We start from the raw sequence: 20,231 nt of genomic DNA, 5'->3' as shown, positions 1-20,231 counted from the left end.
CCAACCAAAACCAAACCAGGAGTGGACTTCCCTGGTCCATACGAGGTCGTCTAAAGGTGAAGGAAAATACAGAGTGCCGGAGGAAGGGACATTGGTACACCAGCCGGGCGTGGGAACAGAATATACCCGGACGTGGCAGCCGGCCACTGATACCTTGGTTTACCAGCAGACTCGTGTGCATTTATTCAATTGTGAGTACACTGACACCCTCCGGTCCGGCCCGGTGCATCACCACCATCAGCCATCACCTCCCATGTTCTGGACACTGAGTCCCGGGGCATCCACCCCTACCCACGGGGGCGTTAACACCCAGCTGAAGCTCCATCGCCCCCGGGTGCTCCCCAACAGCAGCAGTGGTACTCCTCCTTACCACACACCGTGGGTGGCGTCACGAAGTATCTACAACACATCTCCCGCACATATTACGCCCCTTTTTATTTGAGTGTCCGCTCGACCTCTGGGTCCGGAGACCCCTCGAGCCACTGCGGATCCGGATCCGAGCAGATTGGCTGCTGGTACGGGGGTGGCACACCTCTAAACCTGACATCACAAACAGGATTGTAACCCATCCACCTACCTGGTGGAAGTGTGCCTTGTTTTGGACTGAAAACGGTGCTCCATTTCAAAATTTTTCGACAGCCGCCATTTTGCCGCCATTTTGGGGAGCGAAAAACAAGCCCGGCGTCTTCTTCCCCGAAAAGAGCGCAAAGTTGAAGCCCCACCCCCTGGGAACGCGGGTGGAAGTTAGTGATTCCCAAAACAGAAAGCGAAAAGGACAGTGGGTCCCGCGAGACTGCTGTCGAAAAACCAAGAGGGAGGACGGAATAAGCGGCATGTGACACAAGGAGATAAAAGGCAGGGACACCAGGACTTTGCCAAATCCTGTTCCTGGACAAGCAAGCAGCAGGATGTCTCAGGGGTCTGGCAACCAGCAAATGGAGAGGCCCTTTCCCGGGATTTCCGACTGGATTGAGGCACAGACGGAGAGGATGTGTCGGAGAATCCAGGCCCAGGCGCACTTCCTCATGACGCGGTGGACCACCGAAATGAAGGGCCTTGCTGCAGCTGTCCGGGCGCGTGAGATGGAGATGGTCTCAGAGGAACAGATAAGCGGTGACCCACGCCCCTATGTTCCCCAGGAACCGGCCGTACCGGCTGAGGAGCCCGGCCTGCACCCATCCGCCACGTCGCCTCCCTTGCCACCTGTGTCCGCGGCCAGTACCCCGATCGGCCCGCTAACCAAAATAACGGCGGCAGAATCCGTCATGTCTAGCGAAGAGGACCCAGCAATGGGGACCTCGAGCCCTACCTGCAACCCCGCTCCAACACCCGTCCCGGCCCCGCGCTGGACCGCAGTCCGGAAGACATCCCTTCCGGCCCTGAGCCAGACCGCAGCAACAGTGATGACATCGGCCTTGGCAGTCCACCCGGCCGCAACTATGATGACGTCGGCTCCGGCAGTCCGCCCGGCCGCAAATGTGGTGACGTCGGCCCCGGCAGTTCGCCCGGCTGCAACGGAGGTGGTGCCTGATCGGAAGCCACCCGCAGCAGCCGCGCAGGTTGTTACCCAGTACCCGGTCCCGGCTGTGGAACAGCCGGGATGTACCTGCATGGAAGCAGAGAAGGCCAGTGAAGCACGGGACCCTCGGCAGAGCGAGAGGCTGCTTGTAGCCGGCACCGAGGGCATCCGTGTGGGCCAAGTCCCTGAGCAGGAGGAGGAGCATGGAGCCCGTGCCCCGTACTGGGAGAGACAACAACGGCAGCTGAAACGGGAGATTGCTGCCCGGGAGAAGTGAAAAGCCGAGGTGCTGGCGCGCACCTATTGAGAAAAAGACAACCTACAGCAAGCTACCTTCCGGGTTCGGGGCCCGACCTACTGAGGGCAGGTCTGCCACTTTAACCCTCAAAAGGGATGGGGGGTTTATCTACGAGCCGACTCTGGATTCTGAGATCTTCGTGTCCAAGAGGGATGTGGCCCCTCACCTGCTGACTGGCCATCTAGACAGGAATCTGGAACTCGGGGACATGGTCAGTTACACCCGACACTGTGGGGAGCGAGGGTGGTTTGCCCTTGATATAAAGAAGTGGGTGGTAGTGAAACCCCCTGCCTCACCTCCCACAGCTTCTTGCATGAAGATAAAGAATAAAAGGTAACGGTTCCCCGGCTACCCGTTAAGTTCTTAAACTTAATCCCCGTTTCTAGTTATAATAATGGACCAAGACCTCAGGACTGGTAAGGTCACCCCAAAAACTTTCTTGGGTCCTGTAAATACCCATACCTACCTTCTTGTTACTCCAGTCCTCACCTGCACAGCCTCTGGAGAGGTATATTGGAGGAAGGGCCTGCGGTGGAGTAGGCCAAGGCCCAGCCACTAATGAAACCGCTGGCTAACCTCCAGGCCAAGGGTCCCTGGACTATGGGCCCTTGAGATGGACTGCCGGATAAGGAACTTTTTACCCGGACCGTGCAGGCGTTACCTGGAACAGCTTGGGACTGGTGAAAAAGGGTGCCCACTATGATTAGAGGTGGCACCAGGGTACCAGGTTGTTTGGGTGGCGAATGGAGGAGGGGAATGTCAAGTTAACCCTGTTTTAGCAACGTTTAAGCAATGTGCCTCCCATAAAGGGAAGAAATGTTCCTAACCTGTTATTTACCTTTTCCGTTCTATTCAGAAAAAATAAACGTCATTGGTCGGACAGCCCGCGGACGGGCTGTATTAAACCAAGGGGGAATGTGACGCCCTGGCACCTCCAGGTGGTCACAGAAGAAAACTACACCCCACAAAACACAATCCCACACCAGGTTCTATCTGCCACAAATCCTATCCACCCCCCTCAGGGTAAGAAGGATACACCAGTGGGCAGGACCAGACGAATTGGGAGCGCCCACCTTGGGGTCTTGAGGAACCGGGGGAGGGAACAAGTCAGCAAAAGTAGTTGAAGTGAAGTGGAGTTGGAGTGGAAGTTGGAGGTGCAAGGTGGAGGAGTCGAGTTGGAGCCTAGTGAAGAGTAGCCAGGGTAGTGGCCCTGGTCTACTGGCTAGGTGGCAAGCAGTGGAACATGGCCAAAGGGGACGGGAGTCCATTTGCTGAAATCCAGAGTGGACCGGGGCAGGGTTGGAGCCTGCCGGTACAGACAGCGGAGATCCAACCAGGCCGGGAGCAAGGTTCCAGATGTTGTTCCAGAGTGTTAGCCCAGATAGAGCGAAACGGCAGCGCACTGCGGGGGATAGGGTATCCGCAAACACCCACTGAGATCTCAAGGGTCAGTTTTTGCGGGCACATCTCCCAACCAAAAGCAAACCAGGAGTGGACTTCCCCGTTCCATACGAGGTCGTCTAAAGGTGAAGAAAAATACAGAGTGCCGGAGGAAGGAACATTGACACACCGGCTGGGTGTGGGAACCGAATATACCCGGACGTGGCAGCCGGCCACTGACACCTTGGTTTACCAGCAGACTCGTGTGCATTTATTCAATCGTGAGTACACTGATAACCTCCAGTCCGGCCCAGTGCATCACCACCAACAGCCATCACCTCACATGTTCTGGACACTGAGCCCCGGGGCATCCACCCCTACCCACGGAGGGGGTTAATACCCAGCTGCAGCTCCATCGCCCCCGGGTTCTCCCCAACAGCAGCGGTGGTACTCCACCTTACCACACACCGTGGGTGGCATCACGAATTATCTAGAACACATCTACCACACATATTACACCCCTTTTTATTTGAGTGTCCGTATGACCCCCGGGTCCGAAGACCCCTCGAGCCACTGCGAATCCGGATCCGAGCAGCTTGGCTGCTGGTATGGGGGCGGCACAGGTGCATAGCCTTATCTGTTCCAAGGGCCATGTTATTATATTGGATGACTTAGAAGAGCCATATTAGTGAATTATTAAAGTACCTTTTGAGAGGTTTATGGCATATCAAAAGTATATGCTATAAACGTCTAAGAGATGCCAGTTCCTCGACCAGAACTCCCACATATCTGGAGAATGGGGTGCTCTTCTTGCCCAATCAGTACTCTGGTGAAGAGGCGATATTGCAGACATGTAACTATAGAAAAAGTCTTGGTGTATGTGTGGCGCCCTGGGCAAGCCAGGTCATCACAGGTACTGCAACAACACACCCCACACCCCGAGATAGGCACACCAGTCACACACAAATCCTTGTTGCCTCCCTCCAGGGGCTGATGTTTACACCAGGTAGGGTGGAGCCAGGCGGTTGGCCCCACCCACTGAAGAGTTCACAGTCCTGGAGGCGGGAAAGGAAGTCAGTGTAGTTAGGGAGAGTGAAGGAGAAGGAGTAAAGTAGTGGAGGAGCAGACTGACCGTGTCCGGGTACGTGGCCCGGACACCGAGAGCAAGGTTGGCAGACGGTGGTGGCCGTCTGCAGGAGAGGTTGATCGACGCGGAACCGTAGGACCGGGGACGGGCGGTGGCCCGCCGGTACCGAACCGGGGAGCGAAGAGAAGCCAGCACAAACCGGCAGGTCCTACGGACCCCGACCAGGCTTGGAGTTGCCGTTAAACCGGTCAAATCCGTTAGCGACCGGAACCTCTGAGGTTTCCTAGCAACAAAGACCCGACTGAAGGCAACCGTCCAAACCGAGAAAGGGAAATACAACTACCGCCACAGTTAGAATTCCCAGGGCCAGAACCTGCGGGCAAAAGGAGCTCCTCCGGCCCATATCCAAGCTGGGGAGCGGGTTACCGGTGGGAAGCCATCGGGACCGAAGATACACCACAGGTGCAGGGAAAGGCAGCCACCACCAACCTACCGGGAGTAACCACAGCAGCCGGCTGCGGGACCCGTCCATCCAGCCGTTTGTTTTACCGGAGACTCTGTATCCATTCTTGGCTGAGTGAGTACCACTGTCTCATCTGGCACCGCGCTGCCCCTGCGACCCTGCACCTGACCAACCCTGCCTTCCCGTCCCACCTCACCGGGCCCCGGGACCACCAACCCCCCTACCCACGGAGGGGAGAGAAACGTCTCGGCTGCTCCCTGTCATCGCTCCCGAGATCCCCGTCCAGAGCAGCGATGGTGTCCCAACCTCACCACAAACCGTGGGTGGTGTTACGGACCAACTCCCCAAACCCAAACCACCTCTTTTCACTCACGGGCGAGGAGCACCGCTCGAGTCCCCGGATCCGGCCCACCGCTTGAGCCACCGAGCAGCAGCAGTAGCAGCGCCGGACCCGAGCGCCAGCGAGAGTGCAGCGGCGGCGGCCTCCTCCCCGCCCGCGACATATGTTCTGTGGATCATATGATGGAAAGTAGTGTTAGTAGAATTACTCCAGAGAGACCAAGGTATCAGAGGTTCTGCATTAACAGAAGGAAGAAAATTGTGCACACATAAAAATTACTTTGTAAATGATACCAAAAATACATGAAAATTAGATGGAAAGCAATGGTTAAGATCTAATATGAAACAGCCAGATAGCATGGCACCACAACACATAGGGGCACTTTGCACACTACGACATCGCAAGCCGATGCTGTGATGCCATGCGTGATAGTCCCCGCCCCTGTCACAGCTGCGATATCATGGTGATAGCTGTCGTAGCGAACATTATTGCTATGGCAGCTTCACATGCACTCACCTGCCCTGCGACGTCGCTCTGGCCGGCAAACCTTCTCCTTATTAAGGGGGCGGGTCGTGCGGCGTCATAGCGACGTCACACGGCAGGCGGCCAATAGAAGCGGAGGGGCGGAGATGAGCGGGACGTAAACATCCCGCCCACCTCCTTCCTTCCGCATAGCCGGCCGGGACGCAGGTAGGAACTGTTCCTCGCTCCTGCGGGTTCACACACAGCAATGTGTGCTGCCGCAGGAACGAGGAACAATATCGTAACATCGGTATTTCCCAATTAATGGAAATGACCGACGCTACACCAATGATACGATTACGATGCTTTTGCGCTCGTTAATCGTATCATAAAGGATTTACACACTACGTTGTCGACTGCAACGCTGGATGTGCGTCACTTTCGACTTGACCCCACCGACATCGCACCTCCGATGTCGTAGTGTGCAAAGTGCCTCATAGAGTATACAGTGTAATTATCGCTGCTAAATGCTGCTGTACAGGTAAGAAAGCACATTGGGTACCCAGCATCGCACTACATCACAGGGTATTTATCTTTACTGTATTTATTATTATTATTATTATTATTATTATGCCTTTTTTAATTATATATTTGGTATAATGCATAGCAATTATTACACTGTTTACCCTATGTATTGTGGTGCCATGTTATCTGGCCATCGCAAAAGTATTTTTTTTACTAATTTCTTGGTTTAGTTTGTTCCTTCTGCCTCAAATTACACATGTAACTATCTGCATTGTAGACTATGGAAATTGTAGAAGAATTGTGAAAGTTGCATGTGAAGGAAGGCACAGACGCCGGGCCATATGGGCGCCAGCCTCTGTGTACAGGTGTGACTTCGGGTGGGTGCTTGACATGGTTTCTTCAGGCTGGTGTCCATCACCCTGTTGCTGCTTCTCGTCATAGATGAAATAGTAACCCATGCAACACCAGAGTTCACTTGGCATCTAAACTTGTTGAGGTCATTATTCACACCTTTATGACAGACATAGCCTCACTCCTCACGATTCTGATTCTACTGTTTCTGGGGTACTCTGTTTTGACCTATTTTGGAACTCGTTCTCAAGCTGCCAGGTCTGTGCCTTTGTTTCCACCTCTTCCTTACACCTTAGTCCACTTCTGGGCCCTAATGGCTTTTCTTGTCACATGACACACTAAGCCCACTGGGGTGAGCAGTAGGTTCCTGACCTCACGAGGTTACCTCAGGATTCCCTTAATTACCCTGACACCAAAGCCACATCTACTCTTACACGAACCCTATGCACTACTAAACAACCCACTTGCCATCTGTCACTCCTTCTCTACCTTGACTTAACCCTCTTCTATCTGATTTCTAATCTACCACTGCTCCAGCCCACCTGTTAGGTGGCGCTTGCTGGCAAACGGCCTCAGCTCTGCTACACCAAGAACCTACAGTCCTCTAGCAGCACATTTATAACAATCAACACCATATAATACATTTAGTATAAAACGCCTTTCGCAGTACAGGTAGACAACTTATAGCATAAAACAGAATAGGAACTCGACTACCTCTACACATGTGTGGCGCCCTGGCCTAGCCAGGTCGTCACAGATAACACTCAAACACCCCCACCCCCAACAGACAGGGACACCAGCCAAACACAAAACCCTTGTTGCCTCCCTCCAGTGTCTGATGTCCACACCAGGTGGGGCGGAGCCAAGCGGTTGGCCCCACCCACCGAGGAGTTCACAGGCCTGGAGGCGGGAAAAGTGGCAGTTGAGTTCAGGAGTTGAGTTGAGGAGGTGGAAGTGAGAGGAGTAAGCACTTGGGTGTCTGGGTTTGTGGCCCAGGCACTGACAGCAAGGTTGGCATACGGTGGTGGCCGTCTGCAGGAGTGGTGGAGCAACGCGGAACCATAGGACCAGGGACGGGCGACGGCCCGCCGGTACCGACCGTGGAGCGAAGTGAAGCCAGCACACCCAGGCAGGGCCATCGGACCCGGCTTGGAGCCGCCGTCAATAGTCAGATCCGAATGTGACTGGAACCCCAGGGGTTTCACAACAGCAAAAGTCCCGATTGAAGGCAACCGCTCACACCGTGAGGGTATACAGCTACCGCCTAAGGCTAGAGACCCAAGGGCCAGCGTCTGCGGGCAAACGGGCTCCTCCGTTATCCATACACCGGGGAGCGGACTACCATTGGGAATCCATAGTAGTCAGAAGAAGAACATCAAGGTGCAGGGAAAGACAACCACCATCACCTGTCCGGGGAGAAACACTGCAGCCGGCTGCGGGACCCGTCCATCCAGCCGTTTGGTGCACCGAGGACTTTGTACCTTTCTTGCTGAGTGAGTACACCCGTGCCATCCGGCACCGCGCCGCGCTGTCCCTGCAACCCTGCACCTCACCAACCCTGCCTCCCCGTCACAACATCATCGGGCCCCGGGACCACCAACCCCTACCCACGCAGGGGGAAAACAACATCCCAGCTGCTCCTTCCCATCACTCCCGGGATCCCCGTCATCAGTAGAGGTGGTGCCTATCTTCACCACGACCCGTGGGTGGCGTCACGGACTAAATTCCCCAAACCAACCACCCCTTTCACTCACGGGCGAGGAGCGCCGCTAGAGTCCCCGGATCCGGCCCACCGCTCGAGCCACCGAGCAGCAGCAGCAGCCGCAGCAGCGCCGGACCCGAGCGTTAGCGAGAGCGCAGCAGCGACGGCGTCCTCCCCGCCCGCGACACATGCATAGGAAGCTTTACTGGAGTGTTAAAAAGCGGTCAAGTAACACTTGTCTCTTGCTGTATGAAGGTCCCAGATATGAGTGCACACTACACAGTGCTCCATGCTTGCCTGCCCATCCTTTCTCCTGAGCAGTGTGCTATTCTTCTTCCCTCGGATATTCATACTACTATACAACTATATCTCATTTTGTATTATAGTACAGTTGGAATAAATCCGTGAATTTTCACTTTTTATATGATGCATGCCACTCTCAGATCATGCTGGCTTCCTTTTCTTTGTTTGGTTGTATTTATGCTACATTGGTCTGGTGGTTGACTCCCACCTATTCCATGCACGCTTGACTTTGGTTTGCAATATATTCCTCCTGTTGTTGACTGTTCACATTCAGCTGCCTCATCCCTTTTTCCACCTGCAATGCTAATTAAGCACCATACTTTGATCTGATCCGCCTTGATTTATAGTTCCTGGTCTGGCACTGTGAGGGTCAGTTCTGATCTAGTCCTGGCGTGTGTGGCGTCTGTGTGATGCCCTGGCCTATCAGGTCGTCACAAGGTACTGTGCAATCTGCCCTTCTGTGCAATATCCACCTCGTCCTTGGTTACGGGTCCCCAACTTATGGTGTTGCCAATACCAGCCAATCAAAATCCTAGGTACACTCTGCACCACACCCACCAGACACACCAGTGGACGGCCTGAGTGGAATAGGGTCGCCCACTTGGGGGGTTGGTAAGGGGAGGTCAGGAGGGTCAGGAGTAGGTCAGTGAAGTGTAGGAAGTGAAGGAGAGAGGAGGTCCGGAGTCGGGCTCCTTGGAAATAACTAGGTGGCAGATGGTGGTCTGGGCCTAGTAGGAGCTGGACCCCCGATCGCAGGGGGAAAGGGGCACGGAACTGTCGAGGATGACAGCCGGCGGCCTTGTAACATTACTGGGCTGGGACCAGGGCACGACGAGGTATGTGGACCCTAGGTCAGGGAGTAGCTTCAGGCAACCTGACAATTTACCTGACGAGGACGGAGCCTTCAAGATCCGCTCTCCACCTGCTCCAATAACTGGGTACTAGTGCAATGAGGGGGATAGGACTTTCCACAAAAACGTTCCAGAAAATCCCAAGCGTGAACCCTGAGAGCAAGCTCACACAGTTAGACATACTGGGGAGCGGGACCCGACTAGTTTTACACTACAGGGGCCAACTTGCAAGAAAACTTAGTGCCAAGAGAAAGGTCACAGATCATCAGGCACACCAGTGTGAACGGGACCCAAACAAGCTCCCCTCAGCGGCAGCGGTGTCCAGAACTTTGGTTTACCAAGTTGTCAGTGTCAGCTTTATGGACTGAGTGAGTACGCAAGTGACCCTTTCACCCCCAACGGCACTCCCCAACTCCATAACTAAGTCCTGAGGCATCTCCCCTACCCGTGGAGGGGTTAAAACACCTAGATGCCCACTCCATCGCCCCCAGGTACTCCCAGCTGCAGCGGTGGTACTCCACCTTACTACACACCACAGGTGGCATCACAAACTTTAAATATACGATCCCCTGTAAATACCAACTTTATTTGAGTGGCCGCACGACCCCCGGGTCCGGACGCCCCTCGAGCCACCGAAGATCCGGATCCGAGCAGCCCGGCTGCTGACATGGGGGCGGCACATCTGCTGCGCATGTTGGGACCTGGGCTACCTTTTATCCGCAGTTGCCTCTTTTTAAGACATGGAAGCGGTTATATATAGGTTACAGGTATGTGTGCATCAATATGGTTCTGCTTTTAATTTATTTTTCTAGGAGGCCACATGGCACATGAAATATAAAATATAGAGTAGGACCCCCCTATTGAGATTTGCCGAGAAGTGGCAGGGGTGGCTAAAAAAATTTATCAATTATTTGCTAAAAATCTCATTTTGTATTATAGTACAATTGGAATAAATCCGTAAATTTTTACTTTTTATATGATGCATGCCACTCTCAGATCGTGCTGGCTCCCTTTTTTTGTATATAAAACGATGGAGATCTCACAAATTGGCATGGAGGGCCACAAATGGCCACCGGTTGCAGGTTGTGCACCCTTGATAGATATATACTGTATATATAATGTATGTTTATGACTTTGTCCAGCCTGATAACTATAAAGAGCCCGAAGATGGTAAATGTGTCACATTGCATCTCACTGATGTTTGACACAATAGGCAATGGATGATTCTGGCTCCACAACTCTTCAATGTCAAAACGCTGCCCTGATTCTTGTTGTGCTTGTGGCAACATGTTACATAAATAATAATGATTAGTTTGTGAAATAAAGGCCTTTAAATGACATTGCAAAACTCAGGTCACATACGGTCTCACCACAACAGAAGGTTATTATTAGTAGTATACCGCTATGTGGAAAAATGCAATTAAGGGGCATTTACAATACATTTTTGAGATGTGAATCATAGCAATTATAGCTTTGCACAAAACAAAATATTGGGTTTGCAATAATAGAAAATCTCAGTGGGTATGACTTCTGAATTGAACTCATTGGAAAGTTTTGCAGTTAAAGACGAATACAGATGAGATTAGAAGCAGCTTAACAAAAATCACTGGAAAGAACATAGGTAATTATTGCTAAATATCTTCCTTATAATTGCAGGTGATCGGGAAGTAATGAGTAGTGATTTGCAAAAACTAAAGGTTATAGAGAATTTCATCTATGAAAGCATGAGGTACCAGCCCGTGGTAGACCTGGTCATGCGCAAAGCTCTGGAGGATGATATCATAGATGGGTATTATGTTAAAAAAGGCACCAATATCATCTTGAATCTTGGACGGATGCATAGAGTTGAATTTTTTCCAAAGCCAAATGAATTCAGCCTGGACAATTTTGAGAAAACGGTACGTACCCTAACTAATGATAGTGAATTGAAAAATGTATCAAAATGAACCCATAGATTCACATGAAGTATTTTAGCCCATGACCTTGGGCATTTTTTATGGTAAAGCAGACAGCTGGTATCAGGCTGGGAATGCCCATTGTTATTAGGCCTGTATCATCCTAAAAATAGCAGCCCACAGCCATCCCTGAAGTGGGACATTCATTAGATGCGCCAATTTTGTCGCGTTGTCTGACTCTTCCCGATTGCCTTAAGGCCCCGTTACACGCATTGATTTATTGTGCGATCGCATATGTGATCGCACCCGCCCCCATCGTTTGTGCGTTACGGGCAATTTGTTGCCCGTGTCGCACAAAGTCGGTAACCCCCGTCACATGTACTTACCTCCTGGACGACGTCGCTGCCGGCGGCGAACATCCTCTTCCTGAAGGGGTAGGGACGTTTGGCGTCACAGCGACGTCACACAGCGGCCGGCCAATAGAAGCGGAGGGGCAGAGATGAGCGGGACGTAACATCCCGCCCACCTCCTTCCTTCCGCATTGCTAGCGGGACTCAAAGTAAGCTGTGTTCATCGTTGCGGGGGGGTCACACGGAGTGATGTGTGCTGCCTCCGGAACGATGAACAACCAGCGCAGAGAAGGTGGGACGATATTATGAAAATGAACAACGTGTCAACGAGCAACGATAAGGTGAGTATTTTTGCTCGTTCACAGTCATTCAGTGGTGTCACATGGTACGATATCTCTAACGATGCCGGATGTGCGTCACAAACTCCGCGACCCCGCCGACATATCGTTAGATATATCGTCCCGTGTAACAGGGCCTTTAGTGCAGTGGCAACTGGGGTAATTTGTTTATGGTTAGTGTCAGCTGTGACTTAACAGTTGGTATCAAGTCAAAGGATTATTAATAACCCAGCAAGTGTACAGTTAAAAATCACTCATACACAGCTGAAAAAATAGTTTATTTGAATAAACACTCCTCCACCTGCCCTTTTTCACCAATTTATTGATTAAAAATAAATCCTTGAAGTTTCCGCATAATCCAATGGTGTAATCTTCCACAACGCCCATCAATTTCTATGGAACTTTGTTCTGAGAACGTTCTCAGAAAAAGGCTCCTTAGGTCACTTGTGGTCAGAGGCAGGGTCAAAATTCTTGTGAGACATTCCAGGTCTGCCACTGACTTGGAGTGACTTATGCAGCCTCATTCTGAGAATGTTCTCAGAGCAAAGCTCCATAGCAATTGATGGGCATTGTGGGACATCATTGCAATACATCAGAACTTCTCGCATTGCTTTTAATTAATAACTTGGTGAACGAAGGAATGGGCAGGCCTTTTTATTTAAATATCCTTTCCTTTGTGTGTGTGTGTGTGTGTGTGTGTGTGTGTGTGAAGAGGGTAGCCGTGTGATGGCCAGCCTTTCTTCCCCTGACTTCTGTATATGAGGATCAGTGCAGATGTAACTGTGTCTTTACCTTCATCTCGATTTACTGGGCCCTCGTCTTAAGGTGGTGTCACACACAGCGACGACGACAACGACGTCGCTGCTACGTCACCATTTTCTGTGACGTTGCAGCGACGTCCCGTCGCTGTGTGTGACATCCAGCAACGAGCTGGCCCCTGCTGTGAGGTTGTTGCTCGTTGCTGAATGTCCTGCTTCATTTTTTCGTCGTCGCTCTCCCGCTGTGAAGCACACATCGCTGTGTGTGACAGCGAGAGAGCGACGAAATGAAGTGAGCAGGGAGCAGGAGCCGGCGTCTGGCAGCTGCGGAAAGCTGTAACCACTGTAAACATCGGGTAACCAAGGGAAGACCTTTCCCTGGTTACCCGATATTTACCTTCATTACCAGCCTCCGCCGCTCTTGCTGCTAGTGCCGGCTCCTGTTCTGTGCACATGTAGCTGCAGTACGCATTGGGTAATTAACCCTATGTGTACTGTAGCTAGGAGAGCAAGGAGCCAGCGCTAAGCAGTGTGCGCGGCTCCCTGCTCTCTGCACTGTGACATGTAGCTGCAGTACACATCGGGTTAATTAACCCGATGTGTACTGTAGCTAGGAGAGCAAGGAGCCAGCGCTAAGCAGTGTGCGTGGCTCCCTGCTCTCTGCACATGTAGCGACGTTATGATCGCTGCTGCGTCGCTGTGTTTGACAGCTAAGCAGCGATCATAACAGCGACTTACAAGGTCGCTGTTACGTCACAGAAAATGGTGAAGTAACAGCGATGTCGTTGTCGCTGTCGCTATCTGTGAACCCAGCTTTAGACGGGGATGGTGACATAAAGCACACGCAGACTCTGACAAACAAAACAGGAACCTTCTTTATTACAGATCGCTTTCCTTCTCCTTCTCATGCTTCAGGCCCTTAGGACCACTTGTGCTGTGTCCTGTTCTCAGGAGAAAACTCGACTGACTTGCCCTAGGAAGCTTCCTCTAGCAGCTAAGTCCTGTAACTCTATCTTCCCCCCAGTATCCGTTCCTTACGCGGCTGCCGTGTCTCCTGCGCCCCGGACACGTCACTTCTCCTGGCACCAGTACGAGTCTCCCTGAAGTTGGCTGACTACAGTGCCCCACTGGTCAGAAGTCGGTATGCCGCCGATCAGCCTGGTGAGATCTTGACACTTAATGGAGGGCTTCCCTCCAGTACCTCAGACAGGCTCCTAGCACGAGTCCTGCCTGAAACGTTTCCTGCCACCCACTAACTAATTCTACTCCTTCCTCACACATACTGTATCCTCTGCTCACTCCTCTCCTCTTAGCTCCGTCTCCATAATGACTCACTGTCTGCTCTGTCCTGTGTTCCTACTAAATCTATCTATCTGTTACTAATACTATACCTAATCTTACACCTATATCTGGCCCTGTGCCATATCCTTTTCCCGAACACAGCACAAGGGAACATGTACATATTATACACAGTATTTACATTACATAGACATATACTTCTTTCCTATTACACAACCAGCAGTAACTGCCAGGTGGAACAGAACGGCGTGCCCATTCAGCTCTAGTACATTCTCCATATACATCACAATAGACAATATACCTGCAATACATATTTACACCACTTTATAGGAGAGGGCGCTATTCGCCTGTCTCCTACACACCTCCCTCCTTTAAGGTCGGCCGTCCCTGGCGATTTTCGCCCTGCAAGACACGTAGCATCCTGGTATACTTTTCACAACATACATATTACACTTCTTACATTTTACAATAGACATTTGCAAATATCCCGATTACCAGGTAGGACTTCCAGCTGCTTGGGACCTGGGGATCCACATAATGGCACATGGTAGGCTCCAACATTTTTAAAACAAAAAAATCTAAGAGAACCGATTGAGTCAAATATAACAAATTTTATTAAAGATTAAAAATAATGACTGCCAACTTGCAGTATTACCAGAAACATGGGCATCACATGTAAAGATATATTAAAAATCAGGCACAGGTATTCTGCAAAAATATAAGGTGCGATGAACATTATATGTTGAGGAACAAATTATAGAGGTAATTGAGCTAATGTAATGATGGTTACAAGTGCATGCACTGGTATATAAAGCAACTATGGTTTTGGTGCATGTTCCTCTTGTCATCAAAGCTAATATTGTGAGGGATCATACATGGTGGAGAGAAAGAACCATAATGCAAAAGTAGTATGGGTACTTAAACTGCAGCATGTGCTGGTTACAGTGGAGAAAGTCAAATATACAAAAGAGTCTCCTTGATATAAATATAGAAAAGATGTTTACCTGAGCAGAGTGAGCTCTGCACATATATGTGACACCAACCCTGACGCGCACGTTTCTGCGTCACCTTCGTCAGGGGGTGACGAAGGTGACATCTGTGGACCTGTAAAAGCACCCCTAGTGGTGCGAAATGGTGCCATAAGCCTGCGTTCTTCCTTCCCCTCACCTTCCCCCCAATGCATCTGTGTTAGCCCCTGAATAAAGCAACTAAACGTCACCTGGTGAGTGCCCACAGCCTGCTGCTTTTGTGAAATTGCTGTGTCCTTCTGTCCTTAGGGGAAAACTCAACTGACTTGCCCTAGGAAGCTTCCTTTAGCAGCTAAGTCCTGTAACTCTATCTTTCCCCGGTTTCTATTGCTTATTCGGCTGCCGTGTCTCACTAGTGCCCATGCCCCGGATGCGCACCTTCTCCTGGCACCAGTATGTGTCTCCCTGAAGCTGGCTGGCTACAGTACCCCACTGGTCCGAAGTCGGTTTGCCGCCGGTCAGCCAGGTGAAGTCTTGACACTTAATGGAGGGCTTCCCTCCAGTACCTCAGACACGCTCCTAGCACGAGTCCTGCCTGGCACGTTTCCTGCCGCTCACTAACTAATTCTACTCCTTCCTCACACATACTGTACCCTCTGCTGATTCCTCTCCTCTTAGCTTCGTCTCCATAACAACCCACTCTCTGCTCTGTCCTGTGTTTCTACTAAGTCTATATATCTGTTACTTATACTATACCTAATCTTACACCTCTATCTGGCCCTGTGCTATATCCTATTCCCGAACACAGCACAAGGGGACCTGTACATGTTAAACACAGTATTTACATTACATAGACATATACTTCTTTCCTATTACACAACCAGCAGTAACTGCTAGCTGTAGCAGAACGGCGTGCCCATTCAGCTCTGCTACATTCTCCATATAATACATCACAATAGACAATATACCTGCAATACATATTTACACCACTTTGTAGGAGAAGGTGCTATTCGTCTGTCTTCTACATGTGTCTTAACTGTATACTTGCCGGATTAATAATTAGGATATCGGATACATGCCTACTACTACGTGCTTTACTAGCCCCTGAGCTTGATGCCAGCTATCAATTCACAGCTGACACCAAGCGCAAAAGTATTACCCAGATTGCCACCACACCAGGGCAATCAGGAAGAGCCTGGTGGAGCGCCAGAATTGGGGTATCTAATGGATGCGCCACTTTTTGGGTGGGCGTAGATTGCTATTTTAAGGCTGGGAAGGTCTAAATAATCATGGGTTTTCCCAGCCTGATAATACCAGCTTCCAGTTGTCTGCTTTACCTTGACTGGTTATCAAAAATAGGGGCGACCCCACACCATTTTTAAAAATTATTTATTTAAATAATTTAAAAAAATTGGATGGTAAGCCCTCTATTTTTAATAGCCATTGAAGGTAAAGCAAACAGCTTGGGGCTGCAGCCCACATTTGTCTGCTTTACCTGCGTTGATTATCAAAAATAAGCGAGACCCTATGTTATTTTTTTAAATGTAATGATATTATTCACAGCAGCGTATAGGCACCTTTATCATGCAATAAAGCTTGTTGATTGGCTTCGCTGAAGCCTTTCAAAAAACTTTATTAGCTTACGAAAAGCACTCAAACTCCGAACGGGGACGCATACGTTTTTTAAAGTCCACGTTCAAGTTCGAGCCCCGGACACCCGATGTCCGGTATGAACCCTGAACTTTACAGTTCAGGTTTGCTCATTCCTATTATTCTACTTTCTATGAGTTGTATGCCCACAAAGATGGCTTAAGACAGTTCATCCTACTAAGAGATTCCCTTTAATGCTAGTTAACGGCAAAATAACACCATACCTACAGGTAAATAATGTTTTTGGACATTATATATTCCTTTTAACAGTGGCCTACCCTAAATGTACATTATTGTACAGTAATAATTAGCAAACTTTAGTTTTGGGAGCGAGATAGTGGAGTTAAACCCTGTAGGAGAATTTTATAGATGCCCTTTATAAAAGTGCATCTGTGTCATGACAGTGACATTTTAAGTTGGAAATGCTCAGTAGGGACGCATGTGCTATGGCTAGTTTCAATTGTTACAATATCCTCTCAAATAGTCCAAGTGATAATTGCATGTTGTTATGAGCAATGAGTTTAGTGAGTAATACAGAACGTGGGCATATTAATATGAGAACACAGGGGAATATTACTGCACAGAATACTGTTCAAAACATATTTTAAGAGCGTGTATAGTGATACATTTATTATTGCTTGTTTTCTAGGAAACATCCTGACAATTTTAAAGAAGTCTTTATGCATCATATAGAATTTTAAATACAGTACAGATTTGTCATTAGGATAAAATGCACATATTTCATCTTATTTAGGCTACTGGCAGCATTTATATGTATTAATGCATACATAGCGGATGAAATACTACCCATGAACAAATTATACCTCTATATATACATGAATAAATATTTCACACAAAAATATATTAGTTATCAGATTTCAAGAACACAGTTGGGTTACCTCTTTGAGATACACCTATAAAATGTATTTATACATACAGTGGGTAGAATAAGTATTAAACTCATCACCAATTTTCTAAGTAAATACATTTCTAAAGGTGCTATTGACATGAATTTCTCAACAGATGACAGTAACAACCTATCCAATCCACACAGGTAAAGAAATAAAACCATAGATGTCCATATATTTAGTGATGTGTAATAATGAGAAATGACATAGGGAAAAAGTAATGAACATACTTACTGAAATTTAATTAATACTTTGTACAAAAGCATTTGTTGGTGATGACAGTATAAAGAGGTCTCCTGTATGGAGAAACTAGTTGCATGCATTGCTCAGGTGTGATTTTAGCTCATTCTTCCACACAAACACTGTTCAAATCCTGAAGGTTTCAATGGGCTCCTTCTATGAACTTTGCGCTTCAGTTCATTCCATTAAAGTTCTATGAGATTCAGGTCAGGTGATTGACTGGGGCATTCTAGCAGCTCTTTTTTTTCTTTTGCTGAAACCAAGTTAGCTTCCTTGGCTGAATGCTTGTCACACGGAGTTTTGCACAAATTTCACCGACTGTCATGATGGTGTCGGGCTCTGTACACATTGCAGATTCTGACACTCCACCCAATAGTTTCTGTGGTGTCTGAGATCAACACAGGCAGACTCAGGCATTGACTTACTGTGTGCTGCATCATAGGTAGGCTAGCAAAAGTTAATCTCTGCTGGTCTGCTTGTTAGGTTCCTTGATCACATGTGGTGGGGAAGCCAATCATATCTTCTCTTCTATTTATGCTGGATGAAATCTTCTACCCATGCCAACTATAGTTTATTCTGTGTTGGTCTGTGAGCTTTGGTGTCCAAGACTTTCTGGTGAAAATGTTGCTTTTTGCTTGCAGAGGAAAAGCTTCCCTGCTGCTAAAAGTGGAGGTTTGTTTTTACTGTAGCAAAAATAAACACTTTGTTAGTACCTGTCCCTTTGTGTCCAAGGAAAAACAGTAATCGGATAACTTCTAGACCCCAGTTAGTTGAGGAATTTCAACTGAGGTCTACGTTTTTCCTCCACTATGATGTCCCACTGTGAATATCTGCTCAGGTTAAGATTGGGAACCTTTTTGTCCCTATTATGTCTATCTGGACAGTGCATCAGGAGCAAACATTATTGATGAACAAAGTAAGTTTAGGAGTACGACACTCCTCTCACCAATTTTGTGTCTATGGCCGGCATCCCCAGTTCTGTACTTTTCAGGAGGGGCACTCATCAGAGGTACCTGTGGAGGACCACTTGGTCTCAGCACTATCGTCTACATGGGAGAGGGTTTAGCAGCATTTGTGCAATTTGGGTTTTAAGTATAAGTGTGCGGTTGACTGTGGACATGTGCCTGGTTTGGAACTGTACGTGGGTGATCTGATGTAGTTATCTACAAGAAACATTAAGCTTAAGATACTTTCACTTAAGTTAGGACCTCGGTTTATTGGTCACTAATCCATTGGCTTTCTGCTTGGCGTTACTGGCATCTTACAAGTTTCATAATGTTTTCCATTGTGCGTTCGGGGATCTCTCTTTCCTAACCTCCGCCTCCAGTCTTAGTCAGTAGGTCATTGGAATTTCAGTATTTAAGATCACTGATTCTCATTTTGTTCGCCGTACAATACAGTACTTGGTTCATTAACAAGGTTATGGTCCTGAGGAGAGGACTTGGGTACCAGTCTCAGATATCCATGCGGAGTATCTGGTTAGATCATTTCATTGTCTCCATCCAGAGAGAGCAGGCCCTGAGGGTGCAGAGGCCCCTCTTACAGGGTGGGGTACTGTCACACAGAGCTTTGCACAAAGTTTGCCTACTGTCATGACGGCTTTGGGCTCTCTTCACATTGCAGATTCTGACACTCCATCCAATGGTTTCTCTGGGGTCTGGGATCAACACAGGCAGATTCAGGTATCGACCTGCGGAAGTCAATCAAGGTCTGTGAGCTTTGTTGTCCAAGACTTTCTGGTGAAAATGTTGCTTTTTGCTTGAAGTGGTTGTGAAGTTTACCCTTGTTGTTATGTACTTCATTCCTGCTCTTGTTTTTCCTCCTCAATCTCTTTTTTTCTTATACCTCTGTTGCGTGCTGCATGACAGAGTTTTGATTTCTCCTATCTGACTATTTCTGTTGTTTTCTACATGCTCCTGTCCAGTCCCTCCCTTTGGGGAGGGGAAGAGGGAATAAGATCAGGACTAGTTAGGAGCAAGGTCAGGAAGGAGACTAAAGGCCGCTTTACACACTACGACATCGCTCAAGCGATCTCGTTGGGGTCACGGAATTTGTGACGCACATCCGGCCGCTTTAGCGATGTCGTTGCGTGTGACACCTATGAGCGATTTTAAATCGTCTCAAAAATGTGCAAAATTGCTAATCGGTGACATGCCCCCCAATTCCCAATTATCGTTACTGCTGCTTGAACGATGTTGTTCGTCGTTCTTGCGGCAGTACAGATTGCTACGTCTGACACCGCAGGAACGAGGAACCTCACCTTACCTGCGGCCGCCGGCAATGCGGAATGAAGGAGGTGGGCGGGATGTTACGTCCCGTTCATCTCCGCCCCTCCGCTTCTATTGGGCGGTCGATTAGTGACGCCGCTGTGACGCCGAACGAACCGCCCTGCCGGTCACAGCGACGTCGCTAGGCAGGTAAGTAGTGTGACGGGTCCGAGCGATTTTTTGCGCCACGGGCAGCGATTTAACCGTGACGCACAAACGATATGGGCAGGTATGCACGCTAGCGATATCGGTAATGATATCGCAGCATGTAAAGCGG

At 49.1% G+C, this 20,231-nt stretch overlaps 1 protein-coding gene across 1 annotated transcript in view; it reads left to right on the top strand.

Annotated features, from left to right (window-relative positions):
• Positions 1-20,231, top strand: part of CYP19A1 (cytochrome P450 family 19 subfamily A member 1) — a 135,764-nt gene that overhangs the window by 106,023 nt on the left and 9,510 nt on the right. The window contains exon 9 of the mRNA XM_075342744.1: positions 10,938-11,179. Within this exon, the coding sequence (XP_075198859.1) occupies positions 10,938-11,179 (242 nt within the window). The remainder of the gene's footprint in view (positions 1-10,937; positions 11,180-20,231) is intronic.

This window comes from Anomaloglossus baeobatrachus, chromosome 4 (genome assembly GCF_048569485.1).
Source record: "Anomaloglossus baeobatrachus isolate aAnoBae1 chromosome 4, aAnoBae1.hap1, whole genome shotgun sequence".
NCBI classification, from domain to species: domain Eukaryota; kingdom Metazoa; phylum Chordata; class Amphibia; order Anura; family Aromobatidae; genus Anomaloglossus; species Anomaloglossus baeobatrachus.
The sequence above is the reverse complement of the archived record's forward strand: the minus strand, read 5'-3'. Positions and strand labels throughout refer to the sequence as shown.